Genomic DNA, 12,953 nt, shown 5'->3' with positions numbered 1-12,953 from the left:
GAAAGCGCGGGGGGGGGCGGGGAATCCATTCAAACACCACCCCCGCGGAGAGAGGTGTTGGAAGGCCGAATGGCTACTTTACGAACCCACACGCGTTATCAACACAATGCGTCAAGGTAACGGAGAGGCGGACGGAATGGGACGTTTAACCGGGTGAGGGTCACTTTAGGGTTCCCCCCTTCTCCACGTGGTGGCGTCGTGGAGGTAAAACGGCGCCCCGGGGGGCGGGGGTGACGTCACTTCCGGTCCTCGGGGCTCTCGGGCGCCCCCCAGCGAGCGGCCCGTGGTAGGTGCCGGGCGGGAGGGAGGTCAGAGGTCACGGGGGGGAGTCTTCCCTTTGGGGCCGACATCCGGGGACCCTCTCACTTCGAAAACTCATTAAAAGTTCAAAGCAATTAAAGTTAAAGTGAGGAGCAGCGGGGCTCAGGGGAAAGAGCCCGGGTTGGAGAGTCGGAGGTCATGGGTTCAAATCCCGGCTCTGCCACTTGTCAGCTGGGTGACTTTGGGCAAGTCACTTCGCTTCTCTGGGCCTCAGTTCCCTCATCTGGAAAATGGGGGTTAAGACTGTGAGCCCCCGTGGGACAACCTGATCTCCTTGTAACCTCCCCAGCGCTTAGAACAGTGCTTTGCACATAGTAAGCGCTTAATAAATGCCATCATTATTATTATTAGCCCACTTTTCTATGCCTCAGTTACCTCATCTGGAAAATGAGGGTTAAGACTGTGAGACCCCGTGGGACTACCTGATCTCCCTGTAACCTCCCCAGCGCTTAGAACAGTGCTTTGCACATAGTAAGCACTTAATAAATGCCATCATTATTACTATTATCATCCCACTCCGCCACTTGTCAGCTGTGTGACTTTGGGCAAGTCACTTCACTTCTCTGGGCCTCAGTTCCCTCATCTGGAAAATGAGGATTAAGACTGTGAGCCCCCGTGGGACAACCTGATCTCCTTGTAACCTCCCCAGCGCTTAGAACAGTGCTTTGCACATAGTAAGTGCTTAATAAATGCCATCATTATTATTATTATCATCCCACTCCGCCACTTGTCAGTTGTGTGACTTTAGGCAAGTCACTTCACTTCTCTGGGCCTCAGTTCCCTCATTTGTAAAATGGGGATTAAGACTGTGAGCCCCCGTGGGACAACCTGATCTCCTTGTAACCTCCCCAGTGCTTAGAACAGTGCTTTGCACATAGTAAGCGCTTAAAAAATGCCATCATTATTATTATTATCCCACTCCGCCACTTGTCAGCTGTGTGACTTTGGACAAGTCACTTCACTTCTCTGAGCCTCAGTTACCTCATCTGGAAAATGGGGGTTAAGACTGTGACCCCCACGTGGGACAACCTGATTACTTTGTAATAATAATAATGATGGCCTTTATTAAGTGCTTACTATTTGCCAAGTACTGTTCTAAGCGCTGGGGAGGTTACTAGGTAATAAGGTTGTCCCACAGGGGGGCTCACAGTCTTCATCCCCATTTGACAGATGAGGGAACTGAGGCCCAGAGAAGTGAAGTGACTTGCCCAAAGTCACACAGCTGACAATTGACAGAGCTGAGATTTGAACCCACGACCTCTGACTCCAAAGCCCGGGCTCTTTTCACTGAGCCACAATACTCTCCCCAGTGCTTAGAACAGTGCTTTGCCCATAGTAAGTGCTTAACAAATGCCATCATTATAGTGGAAAGAGCAGTGTGGTTCAGTGGAAAGAGCCCGGGCTTTGGAGTCAGAGGTCATGGGTTCAAATCCCAGCTCCACCGCTTGTCAGCTGGGTGACTTTGGGCAAGTCACTTCACTTCTCTATGCCTCAGTTACCTCATCTGTAAAATGGGGATGAAGACTGTGAGCCCCACGTGGGACAACCTGATCACCTTGTAACCTCCCCAGCGCTTAGAACAGTGCTTTGCACATAGTAAGCACTTAATAAATGCCATTATTATTATTATTATTTGTTAAGCACTTATGTGCCAGGCACTGTACTAAGCGCTGGGGTAGATTAGGTTGGGCAAGGTCCGTGTCCCACGTACGGGGCTTACAGTCTAAATGCCCATTTTACAGATGAGGTAATTGAGGCCCGGAGAAGTGAAGCTACTTGCCCGGGGTCACACAGCGGACAAGTGGCGGGGCTGGTTTAGAACTCATGACCTTATAATTCCCAGGCTCGCGTTGTTGTTGTTGTTGTTTGAGCCCACTGTTGGGTAGGGACCGTCTCTATATGTTGCCAACTTGTACTTCCCAAGTGCTTAGTACAGTAAGCGCTCAATAAATACGATTGATTGATTGATTGACTGTTGGTCCCTTAAGCTCCATGGGGCTTAATGCCTAAGGTGACCCCAGGTAGTGAGGGAAGAGAGAAATCAGTTTTACGGTGACCGTGAATACAGGCTAAGCTTTTACTTCGCACTCAACCAGTCATCAATCATCATCAATCAATACATATTTATTACTCTATTTATTAATTTATTTATTTATTTTACTTGTACATTTCTATCCTATTTATTTTATTTTGTTGGTATGTTTGGTTCCGTTCTCTGCCTCCCCCTTTTAGACTGTGAGCCCACTGGTGGGTAGGGACTGTCTCTATGTGTTGCCAATTTGTACTTCCCAAGCGCTTAGTCCAGTGCTCTGCACATAGGAAGCGCTCAATAAATACGATTGATTGATTGATCAATCGTATTTATTGAGCGCTTCCTATATGCAGAGCACTGGACTAAGCGCTTAGCACCGTACTAAGCGCTTAGTGCAAGTCAGTCGGTTCTGTCAAGTGCTCACCGAGTCCCGGGAGAAGGCACTCAGCAAATGCTTTGCTTTTCGCCTCAGCGAGTTCAAGAGCCGGGGCCGGTGACGGGTTGGAAGGGTTTTCATGGTTCCGTCTGCAAGATGCATCCAGATTTATCGCCGCACCTGCACACTGAAGAATGCAACGTATTAATCAACCTGCTCAAGCAGTGTCACAGAGAGGTGAGAAAAAAATCGCGGTCCGCGGGAGGGGGACATAAGTACCCCCCACCCCCGATTATTCCCTGATAAGGAATAATAAATCAGGCAAAAACTCCTCATCCTGAGCTTCCATTCTGTCCATCCATCCCCTGGCCCCCTCCTCCCTCCCCTCCCTTCTGTCCTTCTCCAGCCCGGCCCGCACCCTCCGCTCCTAGAACAGTAAACACGTACGAGTAAAATGGGGTAAAAAAATCTGTACAAACATATACAGATTGGAATAATTAGAATAGTAAAGATGTACGAGTAAAATGGAGTAATAAATCTGTACAAACATATATACAGGTTGGAACATATGTACAGATTGGAATATATACAGATTTAATACATATATTAAAATGGAGTAAGAAACCTGTACCAACATATGTATACAGATAGAATCTGTCACAAGGCCTAGTTTGATGTTCGTATTTATTTGGGGCCTCGGACTTAATGAACCCGTCAGGTGCGTTGTCAAATGCAGTGTTGAGCGACAACTGGCCCTTCCCCAGATTAAAAGTCGCTAAAGAACGGCCCCGAGAGCTCTTGCTCTTCTGCCCCGTGACCCTCTCGCTTTAAATTGTGAGTACAGTCCGATTGCCCACCGTTACGATAAATATTTTCCATTCGTTCATTCAATTGTATTTATTGAGCGCTTAATGCCCACCGTTACGATAAATATTTTTGACCTTATTTATTTATCTATTTATTTATTTATTTATTTTACTTGTGCATATCTTTGTACAGTGCTTTGCACATGGTAAGCGCTTAATAAATGCCATTATTATTATTATATCTATTCCATCTATTTTATTTTGTTAGTATGTTTGGTTTTGTCTCCCCCTTTTAGACTGTGAGCCCACTGGTGGGTAGGGACGGTCCCTATATGTTGCCAACTTGGACTTCCCAAGCGCTTAGTACAGTGCTCTGCACGCAGTAAGCGCTCAATAAATACGATTGATGATGATGATGATGATGAGTCAAGCCGGGCACTCTGACCATCCCCAGCGCTTAGAATAATAATGATGGCATCTGTTAAGCGCTTACTATGTGCAAAGCACTGTTCTAAGCGCTCGGGGGGGATACAAGGTGATCAGGTTGTCCCACGTGGGGCTCACGTCCTTCATCCCCATTTGACAGATGAGGGAACTGAGGCCCAGAGGAATTAAGTGCCCAAAGTCACCCAGCTGACAAGTGGCGGAGGCGGGATTAGAACCCATGACCTCTGGCTCCCAAGCCCGGTCTCTTTTCCACTGAGCCACGCTGCTTCTCAACAGCGCTTGGCACATAGGAAGCGCTTAACAGAGCGCTTTAGCAGAAAGAGCCCGGGTTTGGGAGTCAGAGGTCGTGGGTTCAAATCCCGGCTCTGCCACTTGTCAGCTGGGTGACTTTGGACAAGTCACTTCGCTTCTCTGGGCCTCAGTTCCCTCATCCGGAAAATGGGGGTTAAGACTGTGAGCCCCCGTGGGACAGCCTGATCTCCTTGTAACCTCCCCAGCGCTTAGAACAGTGCTTTGCACATAGTAAGCGCTTAATAAACGCCATCATTATTACTATTATCATCCCACTCCGCCACTTGTCAGCTGTGTGACTTTGGACAAGTCACTTCACTTCTCTGGGCCTCAGTTCCCTCATCCGGAATATGGGGGTGAAGACTGTGAGCCCCCGTGGGACAGCCTGATCTCCTTGTAACCTCCCCAGCGCTTAGAACAGTGCTTTGCACATAGTAAGCGCTTAATAAATGCCATCATTATTACTATAATCATCCCAGTCCGCCACTTGTCAGCTGTGTGACTTTGGACAAGTCACTTCACTTCTCTGGGCCTCAGTTCCCTCATCCGGAAAGTGGGGGTGAAGACTGTGAGCCCCCGTGGGACAGCCTGATCTCCTTGTAACCTCCCCAGCGCTTAGAACAGTGCTTTGCACATAGTAAGCGCTTAATAAATGCCATCATTATTACTATTATCATCCCACTCCGCCACTTGTCAGCTGTGTGACTTTGGACAAGTCACTTCACTTCTCTGGGCCTCAGTTCCCTCATCCGGAAAATGGGGGTTAAGACTGTGAGCCCCCGTGGGACAAACTGATCTCCTTGTAACCTCCCCAGTGCTTAGAACAGTGCTTTGCACATAGTAAGCGCTTAATAAATGCCATCATTATTATTATTATTATTAACAAATACCATCATTATTATTATCATTCCCCCATAGACTGGAGAAATCTGCGCTTCAACCTGGTCATCCTGAATGTGGGGAGAGTCAGTCAGTCAGTTGAATTTATTGAGCACTTCTTTTATGCGGAGCACTGGACTGAGCGCCTGGGAGAGTCTCTATATGTTGCCAATTTGTACTTCCCAAGCGCTTAGTACAGTGCTCTGCACATAGTAAGCGCTCAATAAGTACGATTGATGATGATGATGATGATGAGAGGACAGTAAAACAGAAGTAGCGAGTTTACAGTCTTAAGAGGGAGACAGGAATATTAAAAGAAATTAATACAGAAGCAGCGCGGCTCCGTGGAAAGAGCCCAGGCTTGGGAGTCACAGGTCACGGGTTCTAATCCCGCCTCCGCCACTTGTCTGCTGTGTGACCTGGGGCAAGTCACTTCACTTCCCCGTGCCTCCTTTACCTCATCTGGAAAAGGGAGATTAAGACCGGGAGCCCCCCGTGGGACAACCTGATCACCTTGTCTCCCCTGCAGCGCTTAGAACAGTGCTTTGCACATAGTAAGCGCTTAACAAATACCATCGTTATTAGAAATAAATGTCAGATATAGGCATAAGTGCTGTAGGGTTGGGACGAGGGGTGAATAAAGCGAGCGAGTCAGGAGGGATCGGAAGAAGAGGAAGGGGGGCGTAGGGATGGTCTCTCCTCTCCAGCCCTGGCTGTTCCTGTGGCTCGGTTCCCTGTAATAATAATAATAATAATAATAACAATAATGGCATTTGTTAAGTGCTTACTATGTGCAAAGCAATGTTCTAAGCGCCGGGGGGGTTACAAGGTGATTAGGTTGTCCCACGTGGGGCTCACAGTCGTCATCCCCATTTTACAGATGAGGGAACTGAGGCTCAGAGAAGTTAAGTGACTTGCCCAAGGTCACCCAGCAGACATGTGGCGGAGCCGGGATACGAACCCATGGCCTCGGACTCCAAAGCCCGGGCTCTTTCCACTGAGCCACGCTGCTTCTCACCCTGTAGACCTCCGGTCGCTCAGCCACCTACCCCTGCCCACATTGCACCTGTATATATGTATGTATATATTTGTTACTCTATTTATTTATTTCACTTGTACATATCTATTCTATTTATTTTATTTTGTTAGTATGTTTGGTTTTGTTGTCTGTCTCCCCCTTTTAGACTGTGAGCCCACTGTTGGGTAGGGACTGCCTCTATATGTTGCCAACTTGACTTCCCAAGCGCTTAGTCCAGTGCTCTGCACACAGTAAGCGCTCAATAAATACGACTGATGATGATGATGATGATGACATTGCCCCCTCCCCACCCCAGTTTCAGGGCGAGGCATCCCCCTCCTCCCCGCACCCCCAGGAAGCCTCACCCTCTGAGAAACTCAGGCCCAGCGAGGTGAAGGACGCCAAACCTCATTCCATTCATTCATCCGTTCGTTCGTATTTATTGAGCGCTTACCGCGTGCGGAGCTTGGAAAGTACAATTCGGCAACGGATAGAGACAATCCCCACCCAACGACGGGCTCACAGCTCTAGGAGCAGGCAGGGAAAATGGTCCTGTCTCCGTGAGCTCCAGATTTAGTGGTCGTCATCATCAATCGTATTTATTGAGCGCTTACTGTGTGCAGAGCACTGTACTAAGCGCTTGGGAAGTCCAAGTTGGCAACATATAGAGACAGTCCCTACCCAACAGTGGTCAGGTTGAAATGAATTAGCTTTTAGACTGTGAGCCCACTCTTTTAGACTGTGAGCCCACTGTTGGGTAGGGACTGTCTCTATATGTCACCAACTTGGACTTCCCAAGCGCTTAGTACAGTGCTCTGCACACAGTAAGCGCTCAATAAATACAATTGATGATGATGATTAGCTGTTGGTTCTCTCCACCCCACTACGGGTCCGTAAACCCCTCTCTATTTTATTTTTTCATGGCGTTCGTTAAGGGCTTACTACCTCATCTGGAAAATGAGGATTAAGACTGTGAGCCCCACGTGGGACACCTGATCACCTTGTAACCTCCCCAGCGCTTAGAACAGTGCTTTGCACATAGTAAGCGATTAATAAATGCCATCATTATTATTATTATTATTACTACCTGCCAGGCACTGTACGAGGCACCGGGGTAGATACGAGGCAGTCAGGTTGGATACAGTCCCTTTCCCACGTGGTGCTCGGTCTTATTCCCCATTTTGCAGATGAGTAACTGAGGCACAGCGAAGTGAAGTGACTTGCCCCGTGTCACGCAGCAGACGAAGGATGGAGCCAGGATTAGAACCCAGGTCCCAGGGTTCTAACAGTCATCATCATCATCATCAATCGTATTTATTGAGCGCTTACTGTGTGGAGAGCACTGTACTAAGCGCTTGGGAAGTACAAGTTGACAACACGTAGAGACGGTCCCTACCCAACAGTGGGCTCACAGTCATGTGTTTCCTTGCGAGACTATCGACCGATTTATTCCGGGGCGCCAAAGACCCGTCCGGTACATGAGAGAAAATGTGTTTATTTCTCTGTTTAGCACAACGTCCTGAAGTTTTTCGGTCACTGCAACGACATGGACCGGGAGATGCGGAAATGCCTGAAGAAGGAGGTGAGAGATGAACGGAAGAGCCAGTGGAGGGTTGAAGAGCTGGACCGGGAGCTGGGAAATTTTCTTTTTTTCTTTTTTTTTAAATAGTATTTGTTAAGCCCTTACTCAGCCCTCCTGTCCCGCCATCGACCCCCGGCCCACGTCATCCCCCGGGTCTGGAATGCCCCCAATCCCTCTGCCCCTCCGCCAAGCTAGCTCTCTTCCTCCCTTCAAGGCCCTGCTGAGAGCTCACCTCCTCCAGGAGGCCTTCCCAGACTGAGCCCCTTCCTTCCTCTCCCCCTCGACCCCCTCTCCGTCCCCCATCTTACCTCCTTCCCTTCCCCACAGCATCTGTATATATGTATAGATGTCTGTACAGATTTATTACTCTATTTATTTTACTTGTACCTATCTATTCTATTTATTTTATTTTGTTAATATGTTTGGTTTTGTTCTCTGTCTCCCCCTTCTAGACTGTGAGCCCACTGTTGGGTAGGGACTGTCTCTAGACGTTGCCAGCTTGTACATCCGAAGTGCTTAGTCCAGTGCTCTGCACACAGTAAGCGCTCAATAAATACGACTGATTGACTGATTGATTACTACATGTCCAGCACCGTCCTAAGCGCTGCAGTAGTTACAAGGTACTCAGGTTGGACCCAGCCTCTGTCCCTCATGGGGCTCACAGGCTTAAACCCCATTTGACAGATGAGGGAACTGAGTCACAGAGAAGCGAAGTGACTCGCACAGATGGCGGAGCCGGGACTAAACACCCGGACCTCTCCCCTCCTCCCCCAGCCCCGCTCCCTCCGTGCCCCCCACCCCTCGCCCCTTCCCCGCCTGGCCACCTCCCCCCACCGCCCCGGCCACCTCGGGTCTCTATATGTTGCCAGCTTGTACTTCCCAAGCGCTTAGTACAGTGCTCTGCACACAGTAAGCGCTCAATAAATACGATTGATTGATTGATTGATTGATTTGAGCAACCACGGGAGCTGGTTAGTGGCAGACGCCCCACGCTCCTCCGGTGGCCCCCACGCCTTCCCGTCGGTTGGCTTTTCCCCCAAGGCCCTACTGAGAGCTCACCTCCTCCAGGAGGCCTTCCCAGACTGAGCCCCCTCCTTATCCCCCCCGCCTTACCTCCTTCCCCTCCCCACAGCACCTGTATATATGTATATATGTTTGTATATATTTATTACTCTATTTATTATACTTGTACATATTTATTCTATTTATTTTATTCTGTTAATATGTTTTGTTTTGTTGTCTGTCCCCCCCTTCTAGACTGTGAGCCCGCTGTTGGGTAGGGACCGTCTCTAGATGTTGCCAACTTGGACTTCCCAAGCGCTAAGTACAGTGCTCTGCCCACAGTAAGCGCTCAATAAATGTTGCCAACTTGGACTTCCCAAGCGCTTAGTACAGTGCTCTGCACACAGTAAGCGCTCAATAAATACGATGGGATGAATGAATGAATGAATAAATACGAATGAATGAATGAATCATCATCATCAATCATCAGTCGTATTTATTGAGCGCTTACTGTGTGCAGAGCACTGGACTAAGCGCTTGGGAAGTACAAGTTGGCAACATATAGAGACAGTCCCTACCCAATAGTGGGCTCACAGTCTAAAAGGGGGAGACAGAGAACAAAACCAAACATACTAACAAAATAAAATAAATAGAATAGATATGTGCAAGTAAGATAAATAAATAGAGTAATAAATATGTACAAACATATATACAGGTGCTGTGGGGAAGGAAAGGAGGTAAGACGGGGGTGGAGAGGGGGACGAGGGGGAGAGGAAGGGGATGTCTCTGTTGTTATAGTGTACTCTCTCAAGAGCTTAGTACAGTGCTCTGCACACAGTAAGCGCTCAGTAAATATCATTGAAGAAGAAGCTGTTGCTCTGAAGCAACATGTATATATGTTTGTACATATTCATTACTCTATATTTATTTTACTTGTACATATCTATTCTATTTATTTTATTTTGTTAGTATGTTTGGTTTTGTTCTCCGTCTCCCCCTTTTAGACTGTGAGCCCAATGTTGGGTAGGGACTGTCTCTCTACGTTGCCAACTTGTACTTCCCAAGCGCTTAGTACAGCGCTCTGCACACAGTAAGCGCTCAATAAATACGATTGAATGAATGAATGAAGCAGTCACAGCAGCACAGTGATGCGATTGAATTCATTCATTCATTCATTGAGCGCTCATTCATTCAATCATATTTATTGAGCGCTTACTGTGTGCAGAGCGCTGTACTTAGCGCTTGTCGCGTGGTGGCCCCGAAAAACGGAGTAGCCCGGGGCGTATTCATCTAAGCGCACTCCACCTTGTAGCCTCCCCACCGCTTAGAACAGTTCTTTGCACATAGTAAGCGCTTAATAAATGCCGTCATTATTATTATAATTTACGTGGGAGAGTTGAGGAGGGGAGGGTCCCCAAGGCATTGAAAACTGTTAAATTCGCAGTGAAGTCAGCCACACTGAAATGCTCGTTTAAACCAGCTGATCACAGGTATCTTTCTGTCCGGACTTTCGGATTCTAGAATCGAGCTCATTCTCGTTTTCTTCTCTCCACTCCCCGCCCCGTCGTTTATCTTCCAGTACCAAGACAAGAGAGCCAAGAGTCAGGCGTTTGGGAGGGAGATGCAGCGGAGGCTCATGAACGCCACAGAAGAGTCGAAGAATTAAGCCACGCCGGAGAGCGGGGCCCAAAAGTTGAAAGAAAACACGGACGTTGGGCCGAGGGCTTAAAGATGGCCTTCATTTGGATGAAGAAAGCGATTTTCCCGCTGGTTAATGCCGGTAATAAAAATAGGCACCGTTGGGCTGCCCGGGTATTTTGAATTGTTTGAGGAAAGACCGAACTCGTCAATCAATCAATCAATCAATCAATCGTATTTATTGAGCGCTTACTATGTGCAGAGCACTGTACTAAGCGCTTGGGAAGTACAAATTGGCAACATATAGAGACAGTCCCTACCCAACAGTGGGCTCACAGTCTAAAAGGGGGAGACAGAGAATAAAACCAAACATACTAACAAAATAAAATAAATAGGATAGATATGTACAAGTAAAATAAATAAATAAATAGAGTAATAACTATGTACAAGCATATATACATATATACAGGGGCTGTGGGGAAGGGAAGGAGGTAAGATGGGGGGATGGAGAGGGGGACGAGGGGGAGAGGAAGGAAGGGGCTCAGTCTGGGAAGGCCTCCTTAGTAGGGCTGGTGAGTCCCGTAAGACCTCCCGGAGCCGCAGTCGTATCTTCTTCCAAATTCAGACTGGCCGAGGGATAGTTGACTCGGTGTATGTGGTGAGTTATAGTAGTGGCGTTAATAACACTTATTAAACCCTCTTCTGGCTGCAGAGCAAAATCCTGGGGGAGATCATTCACGGTTGAGGTTGAGCGTGAGAAGCATTGTTGCCTAGTGACAAGAGCACAGGAGTGAGAGTCAGGAGGCGAGGGTTTTAATCCTGGCTCTTCCCCCTGGCCTGCCCTGGGAACTTGAGCAAGTCTCTCATCTCTTCTCTGCCTCAGTTTCTTTATTGGTAAAATAGGAACTAAATACCTGTTCTCTTAGACCCTGAACCCCAGGTGGGACAGAGACGCTCTCTGGTCTCATTGAATTGGATCTCCCCCTCTAGACTGTAAGCTCACTGTGGGCAGGGAATGTGTCTGTTATATCGTCCTCTCCCAAGTGCTTAGTACGGTGCTCAGCACACAGTAAGCGCTCAAATAAATATGACTGACTGACTACCTTGGTGCTTGGCACATAAGTGCTTAACGAATGCCGCAGTTATCATTACTATTACTGCATCAGCCTTCTCTCTGATCTCCCATCCTCGTGTCTCTCTCCACTTCAATCCATACTTCATGCTGCTGCCCGGATTATCTTTGTCCAGAAACGCTCTGGGCATATCACTCCCCTCCTCAAAAATCTCCAGTGGCTACCAATCAATCTGCGCATCAGGCAGAAACTCCTCACCCTGGGCTTCAAGGCTGTCCATCCCCTCGCCCCCTCCTACCTCACCTCCCTTCTCTCCTGCTCCAGCCCAGCCCGCACCCTCTGCTCCTCCGCCGCTGATCTCCTCACCGTACCTCGCTCTCTCCTGTCCCGCCATCGACCCCCGGCCCACGTCCTCCCCCGGGCCTGGAATGCCCTCCCTCTGCCCATCCGCCAAGCTCACTCTCTTCCTCCCTTCACGGCCCTGCTGAGAGCTCCCCTCCTCCAGGAGGCCTTCCCAGACTGAGCTCCTTCCTTCCTCTCCCCCTCGTCCCCCTCTCCATCCCCCCATCTTACCTCCCTCCCTTCCCCACAGCACCTGTATATATGTATATATGTTTGTACATATTTTTTTACTCTAATTTATTTGTACATATCTATTCTATTTATTTTATTTTGTTAGTATGTTTGGTTTTGTTCTCTGTCTCCCCCTTTTAGACTGTGAGCCCACTGTTGGGTAGGGACTGTCTCTATATGTTGCCAATTTGTACTTCCCAAGCGCTTAGTACAGTGCTCTGCACATAGTAAGCGCTCAATAAATACGATTGATGATGATGATGCTACTGTCCGGCCCTGAAGGGGCTCATAGTCGCAGAATAAGGCCGGGAGTGGTTTGGCTATGGACCCATTCGGAAAAGTGAAAGATAAGTACGCCAACAGCATAAGAGGCAAGGAGCCCCGTGGTAAAGATTCTAGACTTGTGGGTCAGGAATGGGTCGGTTATATTGTTATACTGTACTCTCCCAAGCGCTTAGTACAGTGATTAAGGTAAGTGATTTGCCCAAAGTCACACAGCAGACAAGTGGCAGAGCCGGGATTAGAACCCACGACCTCTGACTCCCAAGCCCGGGCTCTTTCCACTGAGCCATGCTGGTGTTACAGTGGGAATGGCTTCACTATTCTCCCCCAACCACTCCAACTTTATCCACCCTAGCCTTCAGATTCCCTTCCCTCAGTGGTAATAATAATAATAATAATAATAATGACGATGGCATTTATTAAGCCATCTTTGTGCAAAGCACTGTTCTAAGCGCCGGGAAGGTTACAAGGTGATTAGGTTGTCCCACGGGGGGCTCACAGTCAATCAATCAATCAATCGTATTTATTGAGCGCTTACTGTGTGCAGAGCACTGTACTAAGCGCTTGGGAAGTCCAAGTTGGCAACAGATAGAGACAGTCTTCATCCCCGTTTTACAGATGAGGGAACTGAGG

General features: G+C 48.2%; 1 protein-coding gene across 1 annotated transcript; it reads left to right on the top strand.

Annotated features, from left to right (window-relative positions):
* Window positions 1-2,825: 2,825 nt before the first annotated feature.
* CMC2 (C-X9-C motif containing 2) lies at window positions 2,826-10,576 on the top strand. Its single transcript, XM_038754387.1, has 3 exons — window positions 2,826-2,966; window positions 7,681-7,752; window positions 10,334-10,576. Exons 1-3 carry the CDS (start codon window positions 2,886-2,888, stop codon window positions 10,418-10,420), a joined length of 240 nt encoding a protein of 79 aa, XP_038610315.1. The 5' UTR covers window positions 2,826-2,885; the 3' UTR covers window positions 10,421-10,576.
* Window positions 10,577-12,953: the final 2,377 nt, after the last annotated feature.

Source organism: Tachyglossus aculeatus, chromosome 11 (genome assembly GCF_015852505.1).
Source record: "Tachyglossus aculeatus isolate mTacAcu1 chromosome 11, mTacAcu1.pri, whole genome shotgun sequence".
Classification (NCBI taxonomy): domain Eukaryota; kingdom Metazoa; phylum Chordata; class Mammalia; order Monotremata; family Tachyglossidae; genus Tachyglossus; species Tachyglossus aculeatus.
This window is presented reverse-complemented; position numbering and strand designations above follow the sequence as displayed.

Bases quoted from the DNA above. Each gene is read 5' to 3' on its own strand.
- CMC2 (XM_038754387.1), top strand. From the start codon at position 2,886: ATGCATCCAGATTTATCGCCGCACCTGCACACTGAAGAATGCAACGTA. The intron at 2,967-7,680 runs GTGAGAAAAAAA...TTCTCTGTTTAG, and splicing joins TCAAGCAGTGTCACAGAGAG to CACAACGTCCTGAAGTTTTT. The intron at 7,753-10,333 runs GTGAGAGATGAA...TTTATCTTCCAG, and splicing joins GGAAATGCCTGAAGAAGGAG to TACCAAGACAAGAGAGCCAA.